Below are 24,474 nucleotides of genomic sequence, written 5' to 3' on the forward strand. Positions count from 1 at the left end.
GGCCTAATTTGACAGGCAAGACATTGCCTGTAATTGTCTGCTGTCCTCATCCAATGTAGTTTGCAAATGAGACTGTATGACAAATTGAGAGCCATGTGTTTCATGTCTCTTCACTTGGTATGAAGGATGGAACATTTACTAGATAATATAATATTTTAGGAGACAGCTAGGAGCTCAGTGGATTGAGAGCCAAGCCTGGTGATGGGAGGTCCTGGGTTCAAATCTGGCCTCAGACACTTCCTCGATGTGTGATCCTAGGTCACTTAATTCCCACTGCCTAGCTCTTACTGCTAGTACAGTATTGATTCTAAGATGGAAGGCAAGGGTTTTAAAAAACCTAAACTATTCATCTTATGGGTCCATGTATTGATTGGAATTGAACATTCTTTGTAAATTTTCAACAGTTCTTCATGTACTTTTTATATCAAGTTTTTGACTGCACTGTAATCATCTTTTCAGAGTTCTACTTGTTTAAAATGATACTTCATCAACATTAGAAGCGTCCCATAAAATGATGTTTCTTGTCTTGGGATAAACAATGAAACTAACTCTGTCAACTCTATCACCTCTCTTAGAAAACCTGGGAGCCAATCCTTCACTCAAATTCTTTATATTTTCTGGTTTTATTTATGGCAATAATGAACACATCGATTTAGCTCAGTTCTTTTTGTGAATCAAATTGTTGCGCCATCTAGTCAGTGAAAGAGCAAGTCTATTGGGTTCTACTCTTTTAATTGTTTTACAGAGCACCTCAAAAGTCTCTTATAAATCTAAATCTGTGTTTCCTGACCACCATTTACAATCCTTGGTGCCTGCACCCTGGCCATCATCCCCATCTACCTTTCACCTAAACTTGGGATTCTGCCCCTGGAACTACCCTGGACTTTGAGAGATAAGCTTTTTACTTTATTCCCATCTATAACCAAGCAGACACATCGCCTCCCAGCCACCACTGTGGAAACCATTCTTACTCCCCAGACTTTTCTCGCTTCTCTTAAAGTGTTCACTTTCCACTAGTAGAATATAAACTCCTTGAGAGGATGGGTTGCCTTGCTTGCTTATATCTGTTTCCAGAGTGTTTGTCACACAGTAAAAATTTAATAAGTACTCTTTATCTCTCTTCCTCCCTCCTTTTCTCCCTCTGTTTGTTTCTCCCTTTCCCTCTCCTTTCCTCTCTTCACCTCTCCCTCATCTCCTCTCCTCCCACATCCTGGTGTATTACCTTCTGTATCCCTACTGACAACACAATATATTCAGGATATCCCAAAAATCTTTCTGTATGTCAAGCTTTAATGGGCTCAAAACTATACCGAGACTTTTGAAACATCCTTTTTGAGTATAAATACACAACTATCTATCTATCTATCTATCTATCTATCTATCTATCTATCTATCTATCTATCTATCTATCTACTTATCTATCTAAAGTTCAAATATATTCTAGTTAAAGGAAAGGACAAAAACTTAAGAAAGTCATGCTCATATTTAAACAGAAAGTGAACATTTGTAAATTTTTAGAAGGCAAACAATGGATAAACTAGGATGATCAGTACATATATGTAGGTGTGCATACATACATATATGTATATACACATAGATATATACATTCACATATATATCTATCCAGACATGTCTGTCTGTCTGTCTGTCTGTCTATCTATCTATCTATCTATCTATCCATCCACAGAGGACATATACACAGAACGATATACACATACAGTAGATAATTTCATATTATATTTCACCAGTGGGGAGCAGAGATGGGGGGAAAATGGTATTTACATTAGTATAATGATAAGTTATGTTCTAATGTAAGAAAGTACCATGACTGATGCAACAATATATATCTATAAGCAGTCTATAGAAATCATTCTATGACACAGATTTCAAATATTCTCTAGATAACAGAAAGAGTCAAAAGCTTAAGAAAACAATGCTTATCTTTAAAGAGAAAATGAATATCTAAGTTTTTAGAAGATAAACATGGGATAAACTTCAAGGATCAGTGCAAAACTAGTTTCCCTCTCTATTACATTATTAACTCAGTAATATTCTCTTGTTCATTTTCGCAAAAGGTAATCTGGAATATTCCCTTCTAATCTTGCCAGTCAGGACTAGCTCTTTCAGCAGCATCCATAATTTTAGTTTTACTAAAGTTGTCTCTGTCTACAGCTTCTCTTCCAAATGCATTCTACTAATTATCCTAATTACCTTAGTAGATAAAAGATTAGCTACAATCAAAGTACAAAGGACCAAAGCGAGCAGGCGTTGGTGTCTCTTCCCAAAATCTACCTACCACTCTTTTGGCTAGGGCACATAGTAATGTGATATCCAGGCCCTGAAAAGGCAAATATTTAAATTCTTTATAGATTTTTAATTAATCAGAACTAAGCAGCTCTACCACGACACTCACAGGGATAAATCAAAGCACCTATCTAGGGATACCCAATTGGTGGGATACAACCCACTGGCCAATTACAAAGTCCACCTAGGTCAAATGTCATACCAAATCTCACAGCTATAATTTGTATGAAGCTTGTGGATGTTTTGGATAGGGAAATGATGGTCATATTGGAGTTTTCCAGTATCTTCTCCAGCCTCCTCATACTTTTAAGGATTATGGAAAATAAAGGATAGTTTAAAAGACTTCTTCCTACTAAAAAGGCAGGAACCAATGTCTTATGAGAAGTTCTCATTGAAATGAGATTAACTTTTTGCATAACTTCTCATTGAAATGAAAATTATTTAGCTAACATCTGGCCTAATTCTTGCTAAGAAAGTAGAAGATATCCCTGAGTTCAGTATAAATAGATTCTAACCTTGTGTATTATCTAAAAGGTAGCCATGACAGTTCGATCAAAGACATCATCTGAGAGGCTAGATAAAGCAAAAGAAAAACAATAAATTATAAAGCTTTGGAAGAATTTTGTAGCTTTTTGAAGGAACTAATTTCTGAACACATTCATTATCCTCTGAAAAGTTTTGCAAGATTAAAAATTGATGGTCTATTTTGATGGTACTTGTGCAGAAACTGGATAAATTAAGTGGAAAAAATAAAAGAACTAGCAGGTCAACTGTTATAGTATGTGAAAATTCTGTGAGTACCAGTAAAAAACTTCTTCAGTTCTGAAATATATTGTCACCTAAAGAGATTTAAAATTGTACTTTGTACAGGATACAAGCTAACACATGGATGTTTGAAAATTCTTTTATTTTGTTTTGTTTTTGAGTCATCCTATCTTTTTTTTTTTGTACTTTCAGGGAAAGGGCATTTTAAAAAGTAAGCTATTCTACTGCTTGAGACCAAATAAAACTCACATGCAGGAATAAAAACAAGTTCTAGAGATAAATATTGCCATTATTCTGGAAAACAAAAGTATGTAATGGAAAAAGTACTGGACTTGAAGTTGGAAGAAGTTTAAATCCTGACTGTTATTTTTTTAAAAATCCTTATCTTGTCTTTTAGAATCAAAAATGTACATTTGGTTTCAAGGCAAAAATGTGATGAGGGATAGGCAACAGGGGTTAAGTGACTTGCTCAGGGTCCCATAGATAGGAAGTGTCTGAGAGCAAACTTGACCCCAAGACCTCCTGTCTCTAAATCTACTAAGTCACCTAGCTGCCCTCTCTTATTTACATCTTAACCACAGGCAAAATTACTACTACTTTTGGCCTTAGTTTCCTCCTCTATAAAATGAGGATGATATAACTTGCACTATTCTTAGGGTTGTTGTAGGAGAAAACACTTTTTTGACTGTGATGCACTAAATAAATTTGTTATTATATTATCTGTCAATGTTTATTGAATCAACCTATTTAGCCAAGTGATCATAATAAGAAATGTTTATCACTGAAAGAGAATTCATGAGAGTTGATTCATAATTCAGGTACTAAATAGGAATTTCAACTGTCTCATGAAACATGCATTTTATCCAGGTTGCTAGTGCCTAGAATTCTGTTCAAAGTCAAAGATTAATATTCTAACCTGGTATTCTGAAAGCAGAAATAACAAATTCTTTTTTATAATAAAGATGCTGCCTAGAAATTCTCTGGGCCACAGTTTTCTTCTCTGCAGTATGATTTCCCTAGACTACTCCAACACACATTCTTTAAATGTATGGGGCAGTCAGGGTTGTTGTGAAGCTCAAATGAGATAACAGAGCAAACTCTACAGTATTATGCGAATGCCAGTTGTTGTTATTATTAATATCCTTTGGTCACTAGCCCTACAGTCTGGTGATAATATCATTCTCTCTGCCTTCTACTGCATTTTTATGGAGCTCAAGCAATGTTTATAGGGCAACATAGGGATGTTATGGACAATGTTTAATAACTGGGCTCTCTAGAAACAAGATGTATGCAAATATTTTTAAGTCTATATATATACCTTCTTATGTCTAGAAATTCAACAAAATAATAAATCGAGACCTCAAATGTAGCTGAAATTTTTGAGAGATAATGCTCACTATGAATATTTAACAATTTGGCTCTATAGCAAAGGTGATGCTATAGATGGAGAGCTGGGCCTGGAAAGATGATTCATCTTTCCTAGTTCAAATCTGTCTTCAGACACTTAATATCTGTGTGACATAGGGCAGGTTACTTTTCCCTGTCTGCCTCAGTTTCCTCACTTGTAAAATGAGCTGGAGAAGGAACTGACAAACCACTCTAGTATCTTTGCCAAGAAAACTCCACATGACTGAAATGACAGAAGGGTTGGCTTACGTCCAAGCAACAGCTGGTTCCAAACCCCCTGGGTATAGTCCTCCATATCCCATGAACAGACCAGTTATGCAAAGATAGGAGAAATGGTATAATTTAGCAAGAGGGGACCCTAAGTTCACTGTAATCATGATGAAGGAAAATAATGCTACTGGAAAGCCAAAGGCCATGATAAAAACAGTGAAGGAGCTGCTCTCTCTCTCTCTCTCTCTCTCTCTCTCTCTCTCTCTCTCTCTCTCTCTCTCTCTCTGTGTTTTATTCTGGAGGGCAAGAAAATCCAATGAGAAAAAGCCACTCAGACTCTGAGTCAATAATGAATTGTGCAGGGAAGAAACCTAGTTATACTGCCCAGGAGATCACAGAGCTGCATGCCCTTCATTCCAGCTTTATGACCAAGAAGCAAATGATCCTCACCATGATTCTGTGTCAGTTAGGTTGTATAGTAAAATGTTCTTAATCGAGCAAGGATTGGACTTTGACAGTTTCTGAAGCTTCTTCCAACTCTGAAAAGTCTGGGTTTCATTGACTCCTTCTTTCTACCCCTTTACCTCCTCCTTCTATCCCATCTCCAAAGAAGCTGACATCAGAACTTTTCCCAATGATGCGAGTTCTAAGATATATCCTAGCACCAATGCCCATTTCCCCCAATGTTGTTTTTAAATCAATAGTTCAGGGAAAAAAAATCATATGTCTGGTGATAGAAGGGATCCTAATTGCATAATCAAGACTCATTAAATAGATGAAAAGAGCAATGACTTCCAGAATGATTAAGGGGATTGCTAAAAGGCACACAGCTGGTACAGGATGATTCTAGGATTGAAACAAAGGTGAAAACTTCCAGTTACAATGCTGAGGACTGGGGAAAAAATCATTAAATTTCCATTAAACCATACTGTCTTTTGGGGAAACTGTCATGTATAATGATGAACTTGGAAGCCCTTTCACTCTCACACTTCTCTCTCTCAGAAATACTTTCAAAAAAAGGACAGAAGTTATAAAATACATCTTAAAAATGGCCATTTGAAGATTGTTAAAATTGGAAAGATTTGCATTCAGGACTTAAACTTCAATTATCTGGAATCTGCTTATTTATATACTTTAATCCCTTCCAAAATGCCAAAAAAAAAAAGAGGTTACTATACAATTATAAAATTCCTTATATTAGGCTTTTTAAAAGAGTTGGCCTGATAAGTAGGTCCAGGCTTCAACTGATAGAACAAAGAGACCTTCAGGAAACAATTCATTGGTATGGTATGTGGTTCTCACTATATGTCAATCCTATAGCTTCTGGTATCTGTTTGAATTCTACTGTAGCAAGCAGACTGGGACAAAACCTAGGGAAGTGAAAACCTTCTGTGTGTTTTTGCACAATTTGCACATGTTAAAGAAAACTTCCATGTGTAAATATTTGCATGTATGTCTTCAAGAGTGTCACCAACAAGGGATAAGGAGGCTACACTAAAGAAATGTGGGTAATATGAATTCTCCAGTGAATCATCTTCCATTTTCATATCAGAGGAGAATCAATCAACCAACAAGTATTTACTAAACACCTGTACTGTGCTAGATGTTATGTTAATATACAGGTATGAATACAATCTAGGAAAAAAATTCTTATTTGCAAGAACCTAATGTTCAATTATAGTTCAGAAATCCAGTACAAAATTAATCCAAAGTAACCCAAAAGATTAATCTAGAAGGTCACCACTTTTGACTTTTGAAAAATCCTTTCCTTTCATTTTAGAATTCATAATAAGTGTTGATTCAAAAGCAGAAAAGTACTAGGGCTAGGCAATTGGGGTTAAGTAACTTGCCCAGGGTTACCCAGCCAGAAAATGTCCGAGGCCAGATTTAAACCCAGGACTTCACTGTTTCAGGCCTGGAACTCTATCTACTGTGCTACCTAGCTGACCCATATCTTTTGATTTTTAAAAAAAGAAAAATAAATACATTTAAACTTTCTAGGTAGAATAATTTCTCAAGGTCTTTAATAAGATTTTTTTTTTTATTTCTGAAAGATTTATTTTCCCTCTCCAAACAGTTTAGTTGAGACCAACTTTATAAATACAAATTTTTGAGAAGCCTCAGGTAACAATGAAAAAAATTTAAATATTACCTCTAAGGAATCACTATCACATTCCCCTTCCTCTGAGTTTTTCCCTTTTTCTTCAGTAATTGTATTCACCATTTCAAAAAACCTGAAATGAAAATGGAAATGCAGGTATAAAGCAAATCTTTAAGTTCCATGAGCCATCAGGGCTCAGAAAAAACCAATATGATGTCTAACAAGGTAATAGAAAGGAAATATGATTTTCAAAAAGTTCATAGTTCCTTCTGCAATGTAGGATTTTCCCTGAAATTTTCCACACCAGTACCTTATTTCAAACAATAGAAGGTTCAAAGTATTTTATAGTACTCAAAAAAGATGGGATGTAACACAGATAATTATCTTCTGGGAGGGATGATCTGTGCTGCCCATTTCCTGATCTGATATGCTTCAGAAAAAAGCATAGATTAAGAGATGCAAAAATGAACATAGAAAAGTTGGTATTCATGTAAGTCTAGATGAAAAATGAAGTCCTTTCTTACTCTAAGGCAAGCATGCTCTGCTTAGTAATGATGATCTGCATGATCCATCACTGAGGAAGAAATACAATTCAGAAAATGATGAACTATTAAGATAAAGTGAATAATCTGCTCTGATTGAGCAGGAGAGGTTTTTGGTAGCTAACAAGAATTAGGGTATTATTTGAGCTATAAAGAAGAGTGGAAGAAGATTATGAATCTAAAAAGGCTATCTAAATCATAGGGTGGGGATCCACAGATTTCACATCTGACACTTGGCTTGCTTTCATCAATTCATCCATGCTGTACATTGTCAGGAGTATAATCTACTTCTTCATAGACTGATGGAATTTTCTCATTAAGAAGGAAGCTCTAAAGGTTTAAGGATCAAGATTACTTGAAAAGCTATGAATAAATTCAGAGGTTTTACTTCACACTTGGCAAATTGTCAAAGATGACAATAGACGAGGTTTAATGTTGGAGAGTTTATAGAAAGACAGATACACTGATACGGTATGGGTGGAGCTGTAAATTGTTCCAACCAGTGTAGAAAACAATTTGGAATTCTATTAGTAAAGTGATGAAAATGTCCATACCTTTGGAGCCCAAGAGTGCATAGTGAGTCCTATACCCCAAGAAGTCAAAGACAGAAAGCAAGGACCCTTCTATGCCCAAAAAATTTATAGCAGTTTTTTTTTTTTTATTAGCAAGGAACTAGAAACAAATCAGAAGCTCCTCTGAATTATGGTATAGCTAAAATAATTCTCATATATGAATGTGATGGAATATTGTTGTCATAAGAAATGAAAATGAAGAAGAATATGGAAGACTTACTTATTTGAACCAATCTGATGAGAGATAAGCAGAAGAAGGACACTAATATGGACAATGAAGTGAGTTAAAAAGGCTTGACTATAAAACAGGCACTGTGCTAAGTGCCAGGCATACAAAGAAAGGCAAAGATATGGTCCCGGCCCTCAAAAAAGTTGTGAAGACAAGGACATAAATAGGCATGGACCAGATATATTCAGAGCAAAAAGAAGGTAATTTCAGAGTGGAAAGGCCTTCAGAGGAGGCATTTGAGTTGAGTTGAATGAAGCCAAGGAAATTTAGAAGAAGAGCTGAGAAAGAAAACATTGCCATTATTAAGAAGTAGTGATGAGGAAGAGAATGTGGCCTATATGATCAATAGGAGACATGAGCATTCCAGGAAAAGAGTGAAATGCCAATACATGGCATTGGAAAATCCATGGAAATGGGAGATGGACTTGCAAGCAAACCAGTATAAATGGATCTCACAGTGCATGAAAGGGGATGAAACTGAAAAGATAGACGAGAGACAGGCTGTGAAGTTCTTTAAATGTCAAACACGAGATTTTATACTTAATCCTGGAGATAATATGGAGCCTCTTGAGCTCACTGAGCAAGATGACATGGTTAATCTTATATTTTTGGGGAAAAAATCACCTTGGAAGCTCAATAGAGAATGGATTGGAATAGGGAGATACTTGAGGCAGTGAAACCAGACAGAAAGCTATCAAAGGACAGAGAGCTATCACAGTTCTCATCAGGTGAGAGGTGATAAGGACTTTACCTAGGGTGATAACAATGCCAGGGGAGAGAAGGGAACACAAGTTAGAGATATGGTGAAGGTAGAAACAACAAGATCTGGCAATAGCTTGCATATTTTTGGTGACTAAGAATAGAGTCAACGATGACACCAAGGTTGTGGACCAGAGTGACTAGGAGTATGATGGTGCCCTCAACTGTAATAAGGAATTTAGGAAGGGAGGAGGTTGAAGACAAGGAAGATAATGAATTCTGTTTGTGACATACTGAGTTTGAGATAGCTAAGGGGCATCTAGTTCAATATGTCCAAAAGGAAGATAATGTTATAAGGCTGAACCTCAGGAAATTATTGTCATTCATCCATTTTCAAAGAGGACCAATGATTTGTGAGTGAAATGAATTTAAGTAAGGCAGCATTGTACAGAGTTGTCAGCCTTACTCTTTCTTGTTGAGTCACCAAAGTCCAGTGGCAAGACAAAAGTCAAGATGACTGGTGATGGCTCAGGATGCAAGGATGACACTGGCATATTTTGTCTGACCAAAATCTAAGCACTTTACAGCAATTGCTTCTGCCATCTTCATGACCACTGGAGCAAATTGTTCTCATCTACCCATTTCACTATGGTGAAATCTTCACATGCTTATGGTAGACATCCCCCTAACTCGGCAATAGGTTTGATACCCATTGATTACTTTTGATCTGATTTAGCTCATCTGCTAAATGGTTTTATTAAAGTGTGGCTGCTGAGCATGCTACAGCTTCTTGGACCCACAGGAACGAAACGGGTGGCAGATGGATCAGAAGGTGGAAGAGCAGCTCTGAAAAGGACTTGGAAAGTCTCATACTAGAGGTACTAGTCCTTGCTAAACACCACCTAATAAATGTGTTAATTATTCTTTCCTAACAATTTTAAAACTATACATTATACAAGATTATGCACTTAAGAATCACCCCTTTAAAAACATACATACAGGCAAATATTACTATAATTATATGTGTTCTACTCAAATCTGGATAACCTATATTGTGAGTTATTCACCCCCAATTTTTAAGTCAACTGGTCTCTCCTCTCTTCTATTCTAATATGATTCTATTCCTAACACAGATTTAGTTACTATAAGATCAGTGAATAGACACCATTTTAATTACCTGTCTAGGAAAAACACATTTTAGGATGGTGAGTCTGTTGGGAAAAATTATACAGTGCTTTTTATAGAACCAAAGAGAAATAGTTTTTAATTGTCTGCATCAGTGCCCTGTTCCATTAATGTAGAAAAATGAGTAGTGTTACTTACAAAGGAATTTAAGAAAGACTTCAGTAATCAAAAATTACAGTGATCACATTTAAAATTAGATAAAACCTGTAAGCTAACCAATAAAGCTAGAATTAATATCCCTGTGGGAAGAATTATGCTTACACATAAGGTTTGATCTCTTAAAGTGCCCTAGAAATTAAATTACTAATAAAAAAGAATATAATTAGATAATATCAACCTATATAAAGAATTTTCACAACCAGGAACTCTCCACGGAGGCGGCATTTTCATTCATTAAAATAAAACAAGGTTGAGGTAATTTCATCCCCCCCTCCCCTTTAGGTGATGACTAATACATACTTTTTGCAGTGAAGATCTGTACAGAAATAGATTTGAAAATCATCCGAGTTGTGAAGTACATATAAAAAGCAGCATCGTTCCTCAAACTTTGAAATGCTGAAATAAGACAAGTGACTGTTAGTTAAGGAAACACCACCTAGAAGGTACCTGGGGACTCAGAACACAGAAACACAATTTGCACCAGAACCCAATATAATGACTATTAACAGCAAAACTCACAAATGTTGTAGAGGTTTTATAAGGTGATATTTCCTGTGTAGCCATAATAAAACTATGTTCAACAACACTGTGCCCTATCCTGTCTTCTCGTGTATGGGCAATGGAGTTACTATAAAACCCCAAACTCCTGGAGAGGGAAGGGCCTGGGTTCAAATCTGGATTTAGATACTTCCTAGCGGTGTGACCCTGGGCAAGCTAGCTAACCCCAACTGCCTAGCCCTTGCTGTTCATCTGTTTTAGAGCTGATACTAAGGCAGAAGGTAAGGGTTTAAAAAAAAATAACCCCTTAAACTCTCTGGGACATCCTTGCAATTTTGCAGGAGGGGACAAGTATTGCTCATTACTGTATTGCCATATGCAATTAAGGTCCAATACTTGGTTATTGCCTAAAATCCTTGGTGACACTCTCTTTGGGGAGCTAATAAAATGATTTACAAGAAACTGAAGTCTACCAGGATGTGGCTTAGAATAAACAACTGAAATAAGTGAAATAAGCTATGGGCTGATGGGTGAAGTAAAGCTGACTCTACTGAACTCTCCTATAAGAGTTCAGTCATAATCTCTATTTTATAGGTAAGTATGTAACTTTCTGAGAGTAACAGAGTTGACAGCAGAACTGAAGTCTCCTAAACTGTAACCTAGTACAAGGTCTTAAGCAAATTCCATTTGACATAAATCACAATGGATGCTTTGAAATTAGCAATGCCTAATAAATTTGCAAACAGACTCCACAGACAATAAATACAATACAATACAATTGGATTGTCATTTCTACTTGCTATCTTTTGCAAAATTCATTGTATAACATTTAGGGACCAAGAAGTAATGTATCATAATGGAGAGGTCAATGATCTTGAAGTCTAGAAGATACAGGTTCGAATCTTATCTAAACTACTTAGTAGTTGCATGACCTTGGAGCAACTTATTGAGTCTGTTGGAATAGACTCATGTTCCTCAGTTGTAAGATGAAGACCTTCTATATATATACCTTACAGATCTAAATCCACAATCCTATGACTAAATTTGAAAACAGAAAAATTGAATCTGAGTTAGTGTTGGTTGAGAAACCCATCCAGTACCCTTAGGCAGTAACTACAGTTATTTCCATTTATTAATTCAGCTATATTTATTAAATATTTACCACGTACAAGATGCTATAACAATATCTTAAAATTATCTTAAATTTACCCAGGCCTTCACCTTGTGGATATTACTAGGGGAAGCTGATTGGAGGAAGAAGCATATAACTAGTACACAAAACAAACACATAAATAAGAACAAGTCAGGGAATGAAAGGGAGCAAAGGAAAAATGAAGACAAAAGGCTCTTGGAAAGTGTGAGGAGGAAAAGCCTTTCACCTGGGAAGATCCAAGAAGACTAACTTCATGGAAGAGCAGACAAAAATTAAGCCTTAAAGGAAGATAAAGATGCTGGAAGGAAGAAATGAAGAAGAAAGGAAATGCAGGTAAAGGGGATGGATGCATGGATGTCCAGAGGCAAGAAAAGGCAAAACAAGATTTGTGTCAATAGCAATACATTTGGGCTGGAGCACATAGCACATGAAGGGGAATAATGGAAAAGAGGCTGAAAGGGGAATTTGTAGTTGGTGCTATCGAGGCAGCAAAGGCTGGTGGAGAGCTTGAGCTGGAAGTTCTGAGTTGCTGTAGGACTAAAACTGATAGAGTGTCTTAACTAGGCATCAACATGATAAGCCTTCAGGAGCTGAGGAGCCACCAGGTCACTCAGAGAGGATAAAATTAACCCAGTTTGAATAAAATGGAGCGGACCAAAAATTTTTGGCCAATCAGCACCAGGACTGGGCCACTGCAATTATTACCATGCAATGGTCAAGGAGGATTGCTAAGATTGTAAGTTGGAGCCCCGATGCCTCCCTACCCGATGCCTCCCTACATTGGTAGAGACAGTTTCTTCACCTGAGAGTTCCATACAATAATGAAATCATAGATCTAACCCTATCCCTATTCCATATAGATTTGGGAAATATCAGAATACAGAATTTTCAAGAGAATACACATATGAATTTCATAATCACTTATTAGGCACCTGTGCTAAAGGGATGACATTGCATAATCTTTGCCCATGAGGAATTTAGATTTGATAAGAAGAATAGGAGAATAAAACATATATAATGAAAAGGAAAACGTAAAGTAGAGAGTGATGGGGATAAAGGAAAGATTGAAATAGGGGTTCTACATCTAATTAAGTGCCCAAATCCTTGCTTTCCCTGTTTTTCAGTTCTTTGAGGTATATATTAATTCATACTACACTAAAAAACAAACAAAACAAAAACAAAGTATTATTGAAATTGCTAAGAGCCATTTGGATAAAATAAGGATCAATCAAACTCACAGTGGAACTTGATTTCAAACAATAATCTTGTTCTTTTCACAGAAATTTGCCCTGCATCTCTGATTTCAATAGTATGGGGAACACTGCATGGATACTTGTTTCATTGACATAGAAGAGCAATATATATATAATTGGGCAGTTGGGTGGCACAGTGGATAGAGGGCTGGGCTTGAAGCCAGAAAGATCTGAATTTGAATTTGATCTCAAACACTTAAGCAAAGTGTCTCATACACTTACTAGTTGAGTGATCCTGGGCAAGTAACTTAACCCTCTCTGCCTCAGTTTCCTCATTTGTGAAATGAACTAGGGAAAAACCAGGAAAACCCAAAATGGGCAATAGCAACAACAACAGGCTTGCTTATGGTGACAAAACTAGTATGTGTCACTGGTAAGGTTTGATAAAGTTCAGGTCTTCTTGACTCCAGGGTCAGGCTTTCTAATCACTCCCTGATGCTCACCTAACTAAAAAAATCACTTAGGATTAAATAGACTATGCCTTCATTCTAAGAACATTATTATTGGCTATATTGTAGATGTACCTTGGACCTATGTCTTCCCATGGGTGAGGAAGAGGAGGATATTTAGACACACACCAGGAATTCATTTCTATTAAGTTTAACAAAATATATCGAACAAAACTTACCTTACTCCCCTGACGGAAGAAGCACTAAAATTCCACTCATGAATACCTTTCTAAAACACAGAGAAAGATTAAAAAAAGAAAAGAAAAAGAAGTTAAAAAAGAAATCTAAAACACAAAGGCAACATTAAACAAAACACACTTGTTTTCTTTGTTAAGATGTTCATAGTTAGGATACATATAAAGTTAAAATCTTTTGAGGCTGGAACAAAATGGAGGAAAGGTGATGACAAGACTGAATGAGACCATGCCTTGTTTCTACCCAAATGCTAGATACTACCATCCAAGCTGCTGCCACTAATACTATTTAGTGTCTCCATGTGCAAATTAATTCTTCAGGAATGAACTGGTGTCTCTGAATGGACTCTCTCATGTTATTGGAGTTAAAGTTGTTATGCTAAAAACAATTATCTGGTGGTCTGAGATCAAGGGCAGTTTTCAAAAGCACTTAGGACAATCATTTTCATGAAATTCTAACTCTCAATTTTCTCAAATTGAACATAAAAAGTTTTGGCAAAATTTTGAAGGGAAAAAATCTAATGCTCTGGAAAATTAAAAGAAACTCAAATGTTAAAGCCATAGACATTTTTTGAGAAGCAAAGTTCTCTTTTGAATGTGATCTTTAATGATTTTTAAAGGACTGAGTCATCATCCTTTGAGGATCTCAGAGCCCATCAAAATATTTTTAGTCCTTGAAAATAATAAATCCCTTAAAAACAAACAAAAAAAAAACTAAAGCAAAAACCAGAAGGTTCTGACCATTATTCTAATTAAATCAAATTCAAAATATGAAAAGGATATAAAATTAAATTTTCTAATACAATTTTAAACCTATGGGAAAACAATATGATGTATCATTGTGTATACTTGTTACTCTAAAGGCAAAAAATTAATTTATGGATTAATCCTTTTATGTTTTCTTAAAGGGATGTAATGTCCATATACTCTTAATGAAACTTACAATTTATTGTTTGAATTTGTTATAATATATAGCCTTTATATTATTTTTAAAAGAAATGCAAAATCACTAAATGCCTCAAATTTATGAATATTCATTTTTGTTATATATAGCTTTTACATTATCTCTTTTTTAAAGGGTCACAAAATCCATACATACCTCAATGAAATTTACAAGGCTCTTCACTTTTGTTATATATAGCCTTTACATTATTTTTAAAAAAGATCCAAAATACACTCACACCCACACCTACATCAGCGAAACTTATGACTATTCACTTTTGTTATATATAGTTTTTACATTAAAAAAAGAAATACAAAATACACCCACACCTCAGTGAAATTTACAAGACTGTTCACATATGTTATAATAAAATATAGCCAGAGTGACAACATAATGCCAGAAATGGGACTTGCAGTAGGAAGAGAGATACAATTGAATCCAAGAAATCAGTATTCTAAAGTTTGCTTCTATCTGAGTGACCATGGGGAAGTCACCTACTTTTTCTGAAACTTAACCTCATCTATAAAATGGGGATAACAATATTTTCCCTGCTCAAGATCTACAAAATGGAGATAAAAATATTGCCCCATCCAACACATAAAAGGCTGTCATCAGGAAGGCAATTTACCGAGTTTAAATTGATATTTGAAATATATTTTTGCATATGCAAACTAGTTAGTGCTTATGCCATGGGTAGTAAGGGCAATGTAACAGCAAATTGAACTGAAATATAACCATGACTTACTAATTTTAAAATAAACAGAGATAAGCTTGGACTCACCCTAGCTAACAAAATTCAATTACCAGGCAGGTGACTGCTTTTCTGGCCAAGTAGTGGATAAGAGAGGCCCGGGGTCTGAACTAGTTCAAAAGTATTTTCTTCATCTCTCGTGTCAAATAGCTAAATATCGGAGGCTTTTCTGCTTCATCCTATTCAGTTCAACTTAGTGAGCCCTAGAATGTGCGGGGATTGTATTAAATGTTGGGAAATAAAAAAATGATAAGAGGCAGCCTTTGTCCTCAATAAACTTAAAATCCTCTAAGGGAGAAAAGACATGGCACAAATGATTGATTAAAAAAGAGAATGGACAAATCCCTAGGCTGGTGAGACCACATAAGAGCCAATGATTCACAGAATCATAAAATCATAGACTTGTAGAGACTTTTAAATCAGCAAGTTTTTTGATGTTCTCATCTGAAAGCAGAGAGGGATTATAAGGGTTCAAAAAGTCAGTAAATAGCAGGAATAGGACAAGACTCCAGATCTAAGTCAATGTTCTTTCCATTTCTCCATTTGGTTTATGAAACACTGAATTTAAATGTTCAATAAGTCTTTTTTTTTTTTTTTTACTATTTATTTGGTTTTATAATTCTTTGGTCTTTTTTCATTTTGTCACACTGTTGAAAATAGCATTTCCTTGCAATCTCTCACCATAGGATTTCAGGGAGAAGCAAGGCAAAATTAAGTTTTACAATGGTTCCATAGCAACGTAATATCTACTGCACTTTCTAAAAGGAAAGCCTGAATAATTTTTTCTTTTTTATTAAAAAAATACCCTAACCTTCCTTCTTGGAGTAAATACTGTGAATTGGTTCCAAGCCAGAAGAGCAGTAAGGGCTAGGCAATGGGGGTTAAGTGACTTGCCCAGGGTCACACAGCTGGGAAGTGTGTGAGGCTAGATTTGAACCTACAACCTTCCATTTCTAGGTCTGACTCTCAATCCACTGAGTCACCCAGCTTTCCCCAAATAATTTTCTGATTCCTAGGTTTCTAGGTTCTCCTTCAGCTTTGTCTTTATACCTGGCACCAGCACATTGCATAGTGCACAGTAGCCACTCAATAATAAATGACTATTTAATTGAATCAGGGTAGTTTTTTTCACTTTTCACACTTTTTCATACCTTTTCTGCAATGTATAGTTTTAAAGAGCCTCCTGAGACACTGAAACATTAAGAGATTTGTCTAGAATCACAAGGAATGTATGTGTTAGAAACTGGATTAAAAAAAAATCTTTACCTTCTTTCTTAGAATTGATATAAGTATTAGTTCTAAGGCAGAAAAGTGGTAAAGGCTAGGCAATTAGGGTTAAGTGACTTGCCCAGGGTCACAGAGCTAGGAAATGTCTGAAGCCAGATCTTCCTGACTCCAAACCTAGTGCTCTATCTACTGAGTCACTTAGCTACCCCAGAGAAATGGGATGTGTACTCAGGTTTTTCTGGTTCTGGGGCCAGCTCCCTATCCATCATGTCTCTCAACTTGAGATATGCGATTTTATCATGATTCATATGACATCAATAATATACATATATACATATGTGCGTATAAATGTATATATAAATAGAACTCTTTTTTCTCTCTATGTATATTTATTTATATCTATATAGCTCTATATATGTTGCCTTAGAAAATCAAAACAGATGTGCTCAAAAGAGCCAAGTAATCATTTTTGGGATAATTTGTAACTTCCTTTTCCAAAGAATTGAGCACATTTTCAAATGAGGAAATTGAAAATGAAGTGTGTTTAGATTTTGCCCATGATTTCATTCACTGTAAATCTGGGAATAGGACTTTGGGATACTGGATTCTTAGTACTGGGCTCTCTGGCACCCCATCTTATTTCTTCAGGAAACCATGAAAAAAGGGTTGAGTAAAGGTATGTAGTGAAGAGACTATTTTCTTGATCATCAATAATACTTTGTATTTTTTAGGAACCAAAGTAAAAAGACCCCCATAAAAACTTTCAAGGAGAGCCCTTAATTGCCGGGAGCCATCAAACCCATGCTGTTTGACATGATCATGCATGGAAACTGGGGGTTGCAAAGTGGCCCCCAGGAAGGATGGAAATATCCACTCAGTCCCCCTCTGTGTGACTTCTCTCACTAATATCCCTTATTATTGGAATTGTTCCCTAGGAGAAAATAGATGAAAGCAACATGCTTGCTGGATTAATAAAGATGTCCCCCTCTATCCCCCTGAAAAACACCAGGAGAGCCCACTTACAAAATTAAGCCTAAGGATTCTTATGTACCCACTTGAATAGGACCCTCTTTTCTAGGCATAAAAACTTCTGGCAAATCTGTGCTCAGAATTCCCCACCCCCATGTACAGGCCAAGAACAAGCTTCTCTGACCTAAAACTGGGTCATGTTGATTCTCCCCTCTGACCCTGCACCTAGCAGCAGCATTTTGTTGATTATCTCCTTAGACTTTTCGTTTGTTGTTGGAATCCACTGAACCAAAGCATGTATCTGTGTAACCACTGAGGGTATAAAATAAAGCCAAGCCTGAACAAAGTTGGAGTAGCTCCTTGTGATGCCTGTGCTACAGGTTGAAACTTTCAGCTGTCTTCCCATTCATTATCGGCCAACACCACCACACCCAGTCAAGGACCCCTCCTGCACTTAATGAAACTTTCCCTTTGAAGCAGTGAATTGACTACTAGTCATATACCTCCAAGGAAGTCAGAGAGAAGGAAAGGTCCAACATATACCAAAGCATTCCTAGCAGCATGCCGAATGGTAGCAAAGAAATAAAGTAGGTGCCCGTGATTTAGGGGATGCCTGAAAGAACCCATCATGTAAACATGTCATGAAATCTTATTGTGCAGTAAGAAATTATAAGTCTAAGGAGTTCTGAGAAACATGGAAAGATGTTTTATAAATTAATGTAGAGCGAAATAAGCAGAACCAAGAGAACAATATATAAAATCACTACAACAATGTATGAGAAAAGATCAATCTAGAGGAGTATATTTCTAAGTAAATGGAAAAACCAGTGAAAAGTATCTGAGAACAGATAATGAAAAACTGACCCCTCACAAGAGAAAAGAGGACAACCAGGACAGGATATTGTACACATGGCCAGGTCATTGTATTAGATGCTTTTGTTTAATTGCTTTTTATTTATTGAAAAGAAGCCTTCAATTAGGATGGGGTGGTAGTGTTTGAAATTATTGTGGTGGGGGCAGCTAGGTTGCTCAGAGGATTGAGAGACAGGTCCTGAGAGGAGAAGTCCTGGGTTCAAATTTGACCTCAGACACTTTCTAGCCCTGTGACTCTAGACAAGTCAATTAACCCCCATTGCCTAGCCCTTACCACCATTCTTCTGCCTTGGAACCAATATACAGTATTGATTCTAAGATGGAAGGTAAGGGTTCAAAAATAAAAAAGGAAATTATTATTACATAAAGACAAAGGGCATTAATAAAACATATTTAAGGAAATTTAAAAATCCTTGCAAAATGTTCCTTCTTTCTCAGCTTAATTCAAATTAATCAGTCATATTTACTCATATTTTTTCTTCCTCATACTCCTAAAAATAAAAATTGTAAATTCCCTTCCATCATTCTCTTTATAGTTGGGTTTTTTCCTTGTTTTGAAATACTGCTTTTCTTTCCTTCTCTAATGAAGCATGACTAGCTTGCTGCTTGCAAATGGTCAGAGTAAGACTGAGAAAAAGGTAGCTAGTAGTCACCCTTCCATCATCCACAAGTAATTCTTACAATACTTCTTTGTTATCTTTGGTCCCTACCCACTCCTCCTAGTTTGAGGACATAGGTCCTTGAAGCTCCAACTTATATCCAAACTCTTGGAATATAAATGATGAACTGAGTCACAGCAGTTACAAGAAGAATTTGTGGACCAACAACATTTAAATTCCAAACTCAAATCTGAAAGGACTGAGAGTCCTAAATACAGACTGTTTCTTGCTCACAGACAGACACACAACTTCACTTAAAGTAGTTATTCATTCTACGCAGCAAGGAAATATTGAAAGAAGAAATATTTGGAGATCTGGCTTTCCATTAACTTTGCCACTGACCACTGTATGTGTAACTCTGAATGGATGAGTCAACCATTAAGTAAATATATATGAGAAGCTCAAAGATTAAAACTTCTGAAAACAGTAGTGAGGAAGGACCTAAATGCTCAGAAAATTTTTCATCCCTTTTAAGATGAAAGAAGTGGGAAATGATTTAAATATGTGAGTAAATATGACATATCAAAGATGTATTTGTTTCTTTTGGTTTTAGTTAATTTTTAGATAAACTATAAAAAAAAGAATATTGTGCTCTGATTTAGAAAATAATTCCATTTCATTATTGCCACAAGATGAATAAAACCTGATGTTCAATATGTTTTATTTATTTACTTGAACCAGAGAGCAGCTAAAATAGTAATAAAGCAGACTAGATTTGTTTATAGTCTGGCTTCCCTTGTTTAGAGCCTGATCTTGTAGCCCAAGAACCAGGCAACTTCTCTAAAACTAAGAAAAATGACAGATTTTACAAATGTAGAAATAACAACAACTCATTTTAATAGAGTGTTCTATTACTCACAACATGCTTTTCACAAGCCAATAAGATTTAGAACTAGAGGGGACCTTACTAATCATCTGGTTGAACTCCATCATTTTGTAAATTAGGGAACAAGCCCAGGGAAATTAAATGACTTGCTCACATCCACAAAGGTGGTATATAGCAAAGCTGAAATTCAAACCCATGTTCTGACTCTAAATCCAAAATTCTTTCCACTCTACCATGAAGCACCATTTATGCACCTCATCCTTGTGGTGTCAGTTGCACAAATATTATTTTGCCAGTTTACAAATGAGACAACTGAGGTTTAAGAGGCTGAGACAACTCACCAAAATCATATAGCAAGTAAATGAACAATGGAGGATTTGGATTCAGGGCTTCTGACTCCTAGTTGGGGCCCCTTTCCTTTATACTATAAGAACTGGACACAAATAGAGTAGATACTCTCAAGATAAGTCTTTAAATTTAAAACAAGCATTTAGAATGGTCAGTATAGGAAGAGGCAGCTAGACACCTGAAGTTCTCTTAAAAAAGAAAGATGGCTGAGTGGACTGTGAGCTGGGCCCAGAGATGGGAAGTAGAGTTCAAATCTGGCCTCAGACCCTTTCTATCCATGTAGCCCTGGCAAGTCATTTAACTCCCATTGCCTAGTCCTTACCACTCTTCCTTGGAACCAATATTGATCCTAAGAAGAGAAGGTGGGATAAGGGTTTAAAGTAAATAAAAACAACGAAAGGATTGTGAAAATATAAGATTCAGATTAAATTTTTAAACCTGTTTTAGGGATTGGGAGTATACTTGTGAATTTCTTAATTTGGGGAACTATGAGATAAGGAAATTTCCTCTACTAATGTGGGTGATCACGTTTTCTTTAACTTAAAAATCTTAGAAAGTTATCCAGGGCGCTAAATGGTTAGACAACTTGTCAAGAGTCACATAATCAATATTTTAAAGAGTCAGGATTTGGACCCATCCTTTCCTGGCTCCAAGGGTCAGCTTTCTATCCTTGATAGAAAGATAGTTCTATCTATGTCTCTGAATTCTATCAATGTAATAATACATATATTTGCATATACATAAACATTATTTAGTTACAAAAGACAAATGACTTAGAAATGCAATTCTAATCCAAAGACTCTCCAAGCAAGAGAGGGGGAAAAATAACACTCAGAAGTAGCTGGAAATGATACTCATTTTCCAAATAACTCTGGCTTACTTTCTTTTCCTTTTCTTCCTTCCAATTATCCCTGGCTACTCTCTCTCATTCTCCTGGCTTTGCTTCATCTCTAAATTCACTCACCCCATTTTTTGCTTCCAAGTGTCCTTGGATAACTTTTCTCTTTCCATGTGGGCTTCCCAAAAATCTCTTCTTCTTAGCTTACAATTTTCTACCTCTATCATTTCTCTGTTTGTCTGCTTATAGCTTGAATTGATTTTTTTAAGTCCTAAAAGTTTCTCTCTCTCTCTCTCTCTCTCTCTCTCTCTCTCTCTCTCTCTCTCTCTCTCTCTCTCTCTCTCTCTCTCTAAGATGGTCTCTCAGGTTGATTCTAGATCTATGATTTTAGAACTTTTTCTCAACTAAACAGGAAGACAGGATTTTTTTTAGGACCCGTATAGGCCAATGGTCAGAGTGTAAGAGTATCTTTACAATGTTCTGAGATCTCTACACTGCTGGGGATATGAAAACGAGCTGAAAGAATCCAAAACATAGAGTGTAGGCTGAAGTGAGCTTTATGCAGAAAAATCTTCCTGAAGGTGAGACAAAAGTGCTCTAGAGGATGACTCTTTTTATGTATTTCGAATCTAGGACATGCGTTCACAGAGCATCAAAGAAGGATTAAAGGAAAATGTTACAATTATGAGACATTTTGTACAACTATATCTTTTTTAAAAAATCAAATACATCTTGTCTGTAATTTTGTAAACACATCAAACTCAAAACCCCCAAATGCTGAATGTTGCTTATACTGTAGTTGACCAGGCCAAAATAAACAATGCCTCGAGCATATTTTTATCATCTATGAGCACTCCTTTTTTTTTTCTGGTTGTACTTAAATGTTACAGGGGCTTAATTGTTCTGGGAAGCAAACTTCTCGACTAACATTCTCGTCCTAGTAAGTGGAATCATTTACCTTGTCGTCAGGAAGCACGTGCCAGATAGATATTGTCTTTTCATCAGCCTCATTGTTGATGGATAAATAGGAAGGTTGATAGATTTTTGTTGGTTCTAATATTAAAACCTTGTAAATATAAGACAAAAAATATCTCAGTGCCCTATGAGAATCAAATCAGATAAAAGTCATAGAAATAATATGAAATAAAGCAAAAATATTTGTACATCATAGACATCTATATTTAATATACATAGATTCATAGCACCTTCCTCAATGGGTTGTCATGAGGAGCAAATGAGATAATAATTGTAAAGTGTGAGCGCATCGTAAACTCTTCATAAATGTTAGCTACTATTATTATCAATATTTATACATAAAGGAGTATAAATATATTCACATCCATACATAATATGCACATATATAAAGTTGATCTGAACCTGATATTTCATCTATGCAAGGAATCCCTGTTATGGAAATTTTCCCCTTAAGTTATAGCCTTGGGCAGCTAGGTGGCACAATGGATAGAGCACCAGGCTTGGAATCAGGAAGACAATCACCATGAGTTCAAATCTGACCTCATCCACTAAATAGTTATATGAACCTGGACCAGTCACTTAACTCTATTTTCCTCAGTTCCTCATCTGGTAAATGAGCTAGAGAAGGAAATGACAAACCATTCATATATCTTTGCCAAGAAAACTCCAAAAATGGAGTGATGAAGAGTTAGACACAACTAAAACAACCAAGGAATAAAAACAAGTTATCAGTCTTGGCGAGATTCCTGGGGCATCAGGTCGGTGTGGGAGATTAAGGGACTTGTCTAAGATCACATCTATAGAATGCATGCATCAGAGGCAAGAAGGGAACCTATGTGATGCAAAACAAACAAAATGGGAAATTTTCATGACTCTAAGGCCATCTTTTATCTATTATGTTATACTGTCTCTTTCTATATGAAATATTAATAGGGGAGAATTCAATGATATTCCAGGGGCCTGTCGTTTCAGTACAAATAATTTTTAACATCTGATTATTGCAACTTTAAAAGGTCCTTCATTTTTATATTTCATCAAATGAGATAATATATGCAAAGTTCTTTGCAAACCTTAAAGTGCCATGCAGATGCTAGTTATTAGCAATTGCCATTCGAGAATTACACAACTACCATAAAGCTCAATGACAATTAGTATTTGCACTTCATCACCAAGATTTGGCTACTTCCCATCTTGAAACTTCCTTCTGTCATGCTGGTCCCCTTTTCCCAGAGGTGATTTCCTCCCCTCCCAAAGTGCCTCTATTTGGGAAGGTAGGTCCAGGCTAGCCATGTTACATCCCTCTTCTAGCTGTACTTATGCCTTTCTGGGCTTTATCAATATGCCCCTCAATAGAAACCTCCCTTTAAGCTCTTTGGGAAAAAGAATTTCTTTTTTGTTTTATTTGTATCCCCAATGCTTAGCAGAGCTCTTGGCACATAGTAAGTGTTTCATAAATGTTTGTTGTCAGTCTGATAGGGAATTTTCACTGAAGAAAGCCTTGGAGGAAAAAACAATGACATCTGTATGGTTTTTTTCCCCCCATTTATATCCAGAGGCCATGTATTTTAATGACACTTAAAATTTATTTATTTACCTATTTATTTATCTATCTATCCATTAATTAATTAATTTAAACCCTTACCTTTCATCTTGGAGTCAATACTGTGTATTGGCTCCAAGGCAGAAGACTGGTAAGGGCTAGGCAATGGGGGTTAAGTGACTTGCCCAGGGTCACATAGTTGGGAAGTGTATGAGGTCAGATTTGAACCTAGGATGTCTCATCTCTAAGCCTGTGTCTTAATCCACTGAGACACCCAGCTGCCCCCTTATGACACTTTTTTGACACTTTAATGACACTTTTATATAAACATGGGGCAAAATTTTAAAACATAAAGAATTATGTTACAGTTGTCAGGGGAAGCTAGATGACTCAGTAGATAAAGAGCCAGGCCCGGAGGTCTTATGTTCATTGCTGGCCTCTGATACCTCCTAACTGAGACCTTGGGCAAGTCACTTTATTCCAACTGCCTAGCCTTCACTGCTTTTCTTTCTTTCTTTCTTTTCTTTTTTTTTTGGCCTTGGAACCAATACTTAACAACAATTCTAAAATGGGAGGAGGGGCTTTTAATTAAAAAAAATCAGTCATGTCTAGAAATTCTGTGAAATATGGATTTGGCAGGAAAAGGCAGAAGTGATAAAAAATAGAGAAAATGAGAAATTGTCTATACATCACAGAACAAAGAAACAAAATACTCTGTGAAGAATTAGTCACTTATTTATTTTAGAAGTTGCTGATCTCATGAACCTTATCATATAAATATAGGGGGGTGTATGTTTTTTTATCC

At 36.0% G+C, this 24,474-nt stretch overlaps 1 protein-coding gene across 4 annotated transcripts in view; it reads right to left on the reverse strand.

Annotated features, from left to right (window-relative positions):
- The window catches only part of MAP3K5 (mitogen-activated protein kinase kinase kinase 5), a 314,935-nt gene that overhangs the window by 95,075 nt on the left and 195,386 nt on the right, over positions 1-24,474 (reverse strand). For all 4 annotated transcript variants that reach the window (XM_007484616.3, XM_001380729.5, XM_056818868.1 and 1 more), the window contains exons 11-14: positions 22,113-22,220; positions 13,706-13,755; positions 10,474-10,569; positions 6,839-6,920 (exon numbers count right to left, since the gene is read on the reverse strand). In XM_007484616.3, the coding sequence (XP_007484678.2) occupies positions 6,839-6,920; positions 10,474-10,569; positions 13,706-13,755; positions 22,113-22,220 (336 nt within the window). The remainder of the gene's footprint in view (positions 1-6,838; positions 6,921-10,473; positions 10,570-13,705; positions 13,756-22,112; positions 22,221-24,474) is intronic.

This window comes from Monodelphis domestica, chromosome 2, assembly GCF_027887165.1.
Source record: "Monodelphis domestica isolate mMonDom1 chromosome 2, mMonDom1.pri, whole genome shotgun sequence".
In the NCBI taxonomy this organism is placed as follows: Eukaryota; Metazoa; Chordata; class Mammalia; order Didelphimorphia; family Didelphidae; genus Monodelphis; species Monodelphis domestica.